Genomic DNA, 9,271 nt, shown 5'->3' with positions numbered 1-9,271 from the left:
AAAAAAAATGATAAACAAACAAAGGAGAACCTCCCCACATCTCTGGCTGAGCCCTCCACTTTGTTGAACATATTAGATCTACCTTGACATTTTTTTAAATACTGATCTCCAACAAACATACTATTTCCTGGAAGTTAAGCTCTGCTCTTAAAAAAAGGGGGAGATAAAGAAAAAAGATGGCTTATGAGAAAAGATCTCTTCTCCAGGAAGCTAACAATAGGAATTGCCAAATAAATCAACTTTTTGGCATAACAGAGACCAGTGACGGTGGTTGGACAAAATATGAATTTGGAATCTATATCCTTGAAGTCTTAGTGTCTTTCAAATGACTTTCAAAATAATTTAAGTTAGCAAAAAAAAGAGAGAGACAGAAATGAAAAACTTGTGTGGTCGTTGTTTTCTTTTAGCTCATTTCCACTGTTGTTCTTCAGAGGAATGTTGGCTGTCATTTAGCTCCTTTCAAAAAATCTGGCATTTCCCCCTCCTTTGGCTACACTTAGGATAGTCTCTTTTAACTATAATGCTTTGAAGATTCTCTCTGCGGTATCTGTCTGTAGATTTCTTTTTTTTAATTCATCCTATTTAAAATGTGTTTGCAAAAATATAAAAAAAAATGTGTTTGCAAAGACCAGCTTTGTTTTGTGATTAGGGATAATATTTGAAGATTATTTAAGATCATAAGGGTGGATATTATCAGAAAAACATCATCTAAGACTTGCGAAAAGGCCTTCTTGGTGTTGCCTAGCAGGTCCTCTGAGGAATATCTGACTTTATGGGGTGCATTCCTTTAATTGACCTTATATGGACTAGGTCATTTTACAACTCGGCAGGTGTAGCTGTGAAGTTATAGAAAACTATAGCAATGAAAATTATTCCTATCTAGAGTAATGAAATGATTCATATTCACAACAATGCAAATGTTCAGTAGAAAGCATACATTTCTATAAGTAAAATTATTCCTTGAACTAATCCTAACATCTTATGGGTTTCTTCATGAGTTAATGGGTTCAGAAAGTTTTTGATATATAAGAAAAAAACATAAAGAAAAAAAATCACGAGTTCACTAAGAATTCTATTTATTAAGTTATTATTCTATTCTATATATCGAAAGAAAGTGAAAAATATTCTTCAGCAGTAAAAATAAACCAACATGGATACATACCCAAACTATTGTTGAGTAATTAAATCAAGTTATAGAAGAATACATACTTTATAATTCAATTTTTAAAATCATGAAAACAAATAATAAATTGTTTAACAATTGTATTATAATTTATAGCTTCAAAAATATTGATACAAGCAATTAATAAAGTTTAAGCCCTGAAATATAGACACTAAAACATTAGCAGTAGTTATCTCCAGGTCTAAGGTAATGGTCAATTTTCATTTTCTTCCTTTTGTTTGCCTCTGACTTTTTCAATTAAAAAGAAAAAACAAATAATTAGCTAAAAGGAGACATAGTCAATGCATGTAATAGACAAATACTTAATATCCAAAATGTATATAAAAAACTACAAATCAAGAAAAGGCAAACAATATCTTATATTATTGAACACTTATCATTTGCTACTCACTGTGATAAGTGCTTTACATGTATTATCTTATTAATACTCCAACAACTCTCTGAAGTGCATACTATTTTCTTCCCATTACCAGAAGGGGAAAACTGAAACTCAGAGAAGTGAGGTAACTTTCCCATCTTCACTGAGTCAGTAAAGAGTCGGTAGAGGTCGGATTAGAACACATAAGTCTGACTTCAGAACCCACTATACTCACTTGACAGTACTACCAGCAATCTTACCAGAAGTTAGATTCACTAGCAACTAAGGAAAAACAAATGAAACAAAAAATAATGTTGCCACTTTCCACCTATGTGAGAGACAAGAAAACTAGGATGTTTGAGATACATACACAATATCAAGTACTGATAGGAATGAAAGGTGTAGATTGGTGTAATTACTTGGAAGAATAATTTAGGAGTGTCTAGTAAATTTAAATTTTCTTTTATTCTACAATCTTCAAAGTCCAGTATACATAAATCCTAGAAAAAATATTTACATATGGAAAAATGTCCAAAGACATTAGTTGCATAATTATTTAAACAGTGAAAATTTGAAAATAAACAAGTGTTCAATAGTAGATAAATAAAATGTGGTATATTCAAATGCTGGTCAAAGGGAATAAGCTAGGCCTATTATTATCAAATGAGTGGATGTCGGAACCATGATGTTGAATTAAAATTTTGTTAGAGTGATATTGACCTCATGTTATCATTAAAAAAAAATTTAAACTTATACAAGAATAATTCTATATATTGTTCATTGATACAATTATATGTAGCAAAAGCTTAAAAACACATTGAATAAACTTAGGTTTAATCATAGTGATTGATTCAGGGGAGTTGGTAATATTTGAAAAAGATTTCAATTTTCTCTGTAATTATTTCATCCTTTAAAAAAGGATTTAAAATGTAAACCAGGTCAGATTCAGTTTCACAAGTTGAGTCCAGACCAGATAGATTATTAGCTGTACCAGTGGTCAGCAAACTGCGGCTCACGAGCCACATGCGGCTCTTTGGCCCCTTGAGTGTGGCTCTTCCACAAAATATTGACTTCTGCGCATGGGCTACGAAGTTTCAATCACACTGTCCATACGCGCCTGTATTTTGTGGAAGAGCTACACTCAAGGGGCCAAAGAGCTGCATGTGGCTCGTGAGCCGCAGTTTTCCGACCACTGAGTATACAGTTGCACAGTATGTCTAAAATAACTGCAGCTTAGATTTTATAACATCTAGTGCTAAGAGCAATGCTAAGTATTATCTGTAAATGCATGGCAGACAGTGAGGCAAGACTGTCTTCCTGCATCCTCTGTCTACTCTTTATGCCATTTTCATCCCCAAATCCTTTACACTGTGTGAAAGCATGTTCGCATGTTAAACATTTGGCTGTGATCATATTGCACTGACGTAAATTTTCAAAGGCAAGAAAAACAACCAGGAAAAGCAACAGAGCAATGGCCTTGAGCCAGAAAGATATAGTCTTTGTAGGAGAAATCCTTTGCTTTCACTACTTAACTGAGTCATTGGGTGGTGGCAGCTGAAAGTTTTCCAGCCAAGGGGGGATCTTTAGTTTAGGGTTGGCCACACCCTCTCCCAGCTGCTTACAAACCCAGAAAGATTCAGGGTGATCAGAACTGATGTATTTTTATGAAACCACATGAGCTCCATCATGAGTCTGGACAACTCTGAAAGATCCTAGGTCATTGGGCCGTCTCTCTTCCGAGTACTTTCAGAAGGGCCCCCTTTACATCCTTGTTCCGGAGGCTGTAGACGATGGGGTTAAGGAAGGCAGAGACAACGTTGTAGAACAGGGCTAGCTTCTTGTCCCGCTCTGGGTTGTACCAGGAGCCAGGCATCATGTACATGATCATGGCCGGCCCGTAGAACATGGTGACTACAGTGACATGGGAAGCACATGTAGAGAAGGACTTGAGCCTCCCCTGGGATGAACGGATTCTCAAGATGGAGATAAAGATGCGAACATAAGAGGCCAGGATGAGGGAGAGTGGGACCAAAAGCAGGATGAAACCCAAGATGAAATCCAACCGGTCATTGAGGGATGTGTCCGCACAGGCCAACTTCAGAATAGCAGGGACCTCACAGAAGAAGTGGTTAATCTTGTGGGGACCACAATAAGGCAGACGCATGGTGAAGACAGTGTAGATAAGGGCCCCGGCTATGCTAATGGACCAACAGACTGTGACCATCTTGATACAAACGGGACGGCTCATGAGTAGGGTGTAGTGAAGGGGGAAGCAAATGGCTACATACCTGTCATAGGCCATAATGGCATAGAGGACACACTCAGCAATGCCCAGGACCAAGAAGATGAACATCTGGGCTACACAAGCTCCCCAAGAGATAGTCATCCTTGGACATACCATATTAACCAACATCTGGGGCATGGTGGTGGTTACATAGCTCATGTCCACCAAGGAGAGGATACTGAGAAAGAAATACATGGGCGTGTGGAGGTGTGAATCCAGGTAGATCAGGGTGATGATGAGTCCATTGCCCAGAAGGGTGATGAGGTAGAGGAGGAGGAAGAAAGTGAACAGGGCCATGCTGACCGGTGTCTCACTGGAGAAGCCAAGGAGAATGAACTCGGATACAGAGCTGTGGTTCTCTTTGCCAAGGCTCTGCATGGTGATCTACTTCTTAAAGACAAACAGAACGTCCCTGTTCTATCCTTGGCCTTGTGGGAGGGAGGACAGAGCTGATAGAAGTTGAGTCACACGCACAGCATCTTGCACCGAAAGTTGCACACACAAAAAAAGATTTGGTCAAACCTTTGCTGATTGGGTGAAAAGGGAAAGGAAGCTAGGGCAGTCCTGGCGCTGGGAAATAAGTCAGAAGGCCTGGATCCGGACCTTAATAGGATATAGGCTGTCTGACTGCCCATAGACCCTGCTCTGGAAGCCACCCTCACCCACAGAAGTCATCAGGTAGCCATGTTTGTAGCAGGGGATCCAGCCAAACCCTGGCCACTGCCGAATTCTACTAAGGATGTACACTTGTCCCAAGCTGGAAGACAATTCTCTGCTGAGAATTTGAAATGATGACACGGAAAGTCTGTGTCTGTGGGCTATGGGTGGCTGAGGGACTGTCAATGCAAAGCTGGTGCCATGGAAACTCAAAAGGGGCGCTGAAGCTACGGAGAAGAAAGAGGGAGGTCTTGCAGTGATGATAAAACAGCAGGCATGCTGGGACGCAGAGAAGAGACACCTCACAGCCTGAGCAGCAGGGAGAGAGTGACTGCTTCCAGACCTGCTACCTCCAGCCCCTAAGGCTTGTCTGAACTTTGTTTCTTATGCTTAGATAGCTGTGGGATTCTCTTTTGAGTCCTTACAAGTACCACCCAGGACCACATTTTAAATTCAGCTCTTCCTGAATGCCCCATGGTTGTCACTTACCCTGCTGTGTGACCTCGGGCAAGTCTCTTCACCTCCACTGGCCGGTCTCAGCATCTGTTAGAGGTAAACATCTACGGCACAGAGGAATGGCAAGGCGCACATGAAATACTGTAAGTCAAGGCATTTTGCAATATATATAAACACTAGGCAAGTAAAAGGGATTAGTATAAGTGGACCGAGTCTGGAAATCAGAAGAGCGAGGGCTGGTCTGGACTCTGCCCTGATTTTGCTGTGACGCCTTGGGTAACTCCATAGCCCTCGGTGAACTTCAAAGCCCCATGTTTAAGTGAAGTTGTTGGACTTGACCACTCCAAAGGACCCTTTGGCTCTGCTATGCTTTGATAGCAGTAATACCAGGCTGGAGACCTATGACTGCGTCAGTGCCATGAGCACCAAGGGGAGCTGAGCAGTCAGCTGAACAGGATTGTGTTGGCAGGAGAGTCCTTCTGGGAGCTGGAGACATGCGGCCAGAGCATAGGAGAGTGCATAGAGCAAGATTCAGGGGTCAGTGCACCTGAGTCTTGAAGTCTTTTTACTACTCCCAAGCCACTTAGCCTCTCAGAGTCTCATGCTTGTCGTCTATAATACCTCCCCCATAGTGGAGAGTACAGGAGATATACCTGGTTTATTGAAAGTGCCCAGTGAATGGTAGCAATGTAGATAATGAGAAGCTGAGTGGAAGGAAGAGTAGAGGGAGGGGGAAGAGCTAGCATAGCATTTTCAAGCTTCTGAGGTTCCAGAAGACAGGGGTTAAAACATGATTGTGAGAACCGATTGCTGCAGGATGATGGTGACAGTCTGAGGCTGTGTGGGCAAAAGAAGGTGGTCTGAGCTTTAGGAACCATCAATAATTGGATGAAGAAAAAATGTCCCAGAGAAGCAATGTTTACCAAGGGAGGAGGAGAACTAGGGAAGCTCAGAGTCTTAGATATTAGAAGAGAAACTTTAAAGGAATAAGTATTGGTCAGCAGTGCAAACGGCAAACCCTGAATCCAGGATGATAGGGCTGCTCACACCCTCCTAGCCACCGGTTCACAATCCAGACCTGGATTTTTTCAGTGGCCTCTTACTGGCCTCCCTTCCTGGTGCACCCATCAGCAGGTCCTGTTTCACCTCTCATGCCCTTTCTCGTGCCTCTTAGACCGGAATTTAAGGCCTTTCCCATCTGGTTCTAACCAATTTTCAAGTCTGTGATTTATTAGTATCTCTGAAACATCTGAGCCATGTTGTTAACAGCAAGACCACCAAAAGGATCCCAGTCTGGGCACCTGGGGTGGCCTCCTTTCTGAGCCAAAGACCTCCAGGCTACCTTTCTCAGTTCTGGCATATATGCCAGGCAGATCTCCACCACCCTTCCCTAAAGTATTTATCTGCTTCAATGTTTCCATAATCCTTTCTCCTACTTCACATCCCACCAACCTTCAAGGCTCAGCTCAGGGCTTCCTCCTCCTTACCCACCAGCCTGGTCTGGTAGATTTTGTGTACTGTTTTCTCAACCAGGTTGCAGGACATCGATGAGAGAGAAACATCGATCAGCTGCCTCCTGCACACTCCCTACTGAGTATGTGCCCACAACCAAGGCACATGCCCTTGACCAGAATCGAACCCAGGACCCTTGAGTCAGCAGGCCGATGCTTTATCCACTGAGCCAAACCGGCCAGGGCATCTCCACAGATCTAATAGAGATCGGCAGACCGCTTTTGGAGTCCTGTTTCAGTGCTAATTCCTCGGCTTCAACACCAAATTCTGCTCTGCCTTCTGCCAAGCTAGTACACGGCAGGACCAGGCCTAAATCCTGGGTCTCTGGCTGCGGGCTCTTAATCACTGCACTCTGCCACTCTCTCAAAGGCACCCATGAAGAAACAATTACATCAAAACCTCGCACCAGGAAAATGCCATATTCATATCCACTCTCCTTTCTCCATCAGCCATTGCGTCCCTGCTCCTTCCCTGCCTCTGGAATTCTGGTAGAGAAGAAGGGAGCAGATGCCTCATCAGGGTGCACCAGGGGTGAGGGTCCCCCTGAGAAGGATGCGAGCAAATCTGGGTAAGTGTGCTGGAGACCCCACTCCTGCTCAGTGAGGGCAGGAGCACCCTTCTCTCCTCCCCCAGTGAGTGGGCAGAGACTAGGGTGGATCTTTTGTCCATTCTTAAGGATGCCCAGGGAAGAAAACTCTCCCATTTCCTCCCTCAGTCTCACCTACAAATGACCAGCACCCTGTTCTGCTTGAGTCGCCTCCTTCACTCCTGCGGCAGCATCAGCCTGGTTCCTCTTGATCTGTGTGCTATGTGCAGAAAGCAGTTCACCCCACTCCCTGGCACAGTGCCCTACATGGGAGATGTGCGCCTCTCCTAAGTGTGTTGGACGCAACAGCCCTGGAGGGAGGGGCTCCCAGCGGGCAGACCCGGGCCCCTCTTTTATCAGAATGGGGTTGGAGAGCGGATTTCCAATCCTGAAAAGCCCTGAGGATTCCCTGTCCATGCTGGTAAATGCAGCACAGAGCCTCTGGGAAGACGAAAAACACAGCCAGGAAGTTAATGTCCCCAAGGCATTTCAGGAGTGGCCCCCAGAGCAGATGAGCTGGACATCCTTGTGAAGTTTCCATTTGGGGACTGAACTTTCTTCCCACCGAGACTTAGAGGAGGGAGGAGTCCTATGGCTGAGCTGCACGTTTCTGTGTGTCACAGTGATAATACTAAGATGTGCTTTGTGTCCTCGTCAAGCACCTTTGTGTGTCTTTTATGTCCTCAAGCATTTTATTCAAGGCCACACACCTAGTAGAGGCAAACCTACTGCTTGACTACAGATTATATAAATACTGCCAATACTTATCAATATCCTCATAACTACCACTTATTGAAACCTATTATCCAAGGCCACACACCTCAGGGCATATAAATGCTCCCAAACCTATTACTACAGCATAACTACCTACTATTGAACATTTACTCTTATCAAAGGCCATGCCAGGCAATTAATCCTCACAACAAAGTCAGTAAGCCATTTGATAGGTCAGGAGGCACAGAGAGTTTCAGAGAATTAAGTGGCTTGTTCACACCACATAGCAGATACCTTGTGCCGTCTGAACTTGAACCTAAATCTGTCAGATTCCAAATCGTTCTACTGCAGCATCTCCATGGCCAACGTGCAGTGCTGGTTTACAGGGTATGTATAGTCAGGCTGGAGGGCATCCATAAGGCTGGTGTAGGAGCCAGGTGGTCAAGGGCCAGGACAGATGCACAGTCTTCCTCAGACCCACTTGGAGGACACTCTCTTGACTCCTTCTGGAATCCCTGAGGCAGGAGACTGGCTCAGCCTCATTAACTGCTGTTGGACAGAGCCTGTCTCATGGGTGGAAGGAACTGACCAACTATGAGAGATGGTCCAGTCCAGCAAGGTAGAATTTAACTTCTGTAGGGTGTGGTGACGAAGGTCAAGTTCAAGGCAAGGTGAAGTTCAGTTTGGGAACTAGGGGACTTCAGGCCAACGGTGAATACTTTTACCTGGGTAGAGGCCAGTGATGAGGAATCCAGATCAAGTGATAATCAAAGGTCAAAGAGTGTCTGTGTGTAGGATTAGGGCCTGGGTCACTAAATGGGACCTGAGGTGAAGAACTGGATGAGTCCTGGGAAGTGCAGGAGTCCTGGACACAGCAAGTCATCTTAAAGGACAAGTTCTAAAGGCAAAGTCCAAAGAAGTCCTATTAGTATAGCTGGAGCATAAAGGTGAGCAAGTCAACAGCTGGGCAGGACTGGATGCTTCCCCAGAGTTTGGGGCTGTGACTGCTTAGGTCCCCAGAAACACAGCACATTCACTCAGGCAACTCAGATTTTTAGGTCTAACCAGTATCAGCCGCAGTGGTCGGCCCCAACGTCAGGGAGACAGCAGGGCAGCCAAGAATGGGATTGGGTAGGATGATCTCATATTTTAATTTTCATGGAACAGTTCTGGTTTATTCCTGTTGTAGATCAATTAGCTCCTGTAATTATTTAAAATACTCCCCTTCACTCTCAAAATGTGTCTGAGTTTGACATGCTATGGTCTCCTAGATATGGGGTCCGTGGACCAGTTAGCTACCTGATTTAGGGAAGCCCTAGCCAGGGCCACAGGCAGTAGATGTTTCACAGGATGGTCATAGATCTTGCTGTATTTTCTCTCTTGACTATTTGTCTATTCTCCATATCATTCCCTTACCCAGGCTTAGGTTCTGAAACCCCCAAGACACAGAGCCAGGGATTGTTTTGCAATACAGGAAGAAGAAGAAGAAGAAGAAGAAGAAGAAGAAGAAGAAGAAGAAGA

The 9,271-nt window shown here is 43.9% G+C and overlaps 1 protein-coding gene across 1 annotated transcript; it reads right to left on the bottom strand.

Moving 5' to 3' along the window:
* Window positions 1–3,258: 3,258 nt before the first annotated feature.
* On the bottom strand, window positions 3,259–4,203 carry LOC102756387 (olfactory receptor 2A12-like). The gene has a single exon (XM_006762643.1). It carries the CDS (start codon window positions 4,201–4,203, stop codon window positions 3,259–3,261), a length of 945 nt encoding a protein of 314 aa, XP_006762706.1.
* Window positions 4,204–9,271: the final 5,068 nt, after the last annotated feature.

The sequence above is a fragment of the Myotis davidii genome, unplaced genomic scaffold, assembly GCF_000327345.1.
Source record: "Myotis davidii unplaced genomic scaffold, ASM32734v1 scaffold458, whole genome shotgun sequence".
NCBI lineage: Eukaryota > Metazoa > Chordata > Mammalia > Chiroptera > Vespertilionidae > Myotis > Myotis davidii.
This window is presented reverse-complemented; position numbering and strand designations above follow the sequence as displayed.

Bases quoted from the DNA above. Each gene is read 5' to 3' on its own strand.
- LOC102756387 (XM_006762643.1), bottom strand. From the start codon at position 4,203: ATGCAGAGCCTTGGCAAAGAGAACCACAGCTCTGTATCCGAGTTCATT.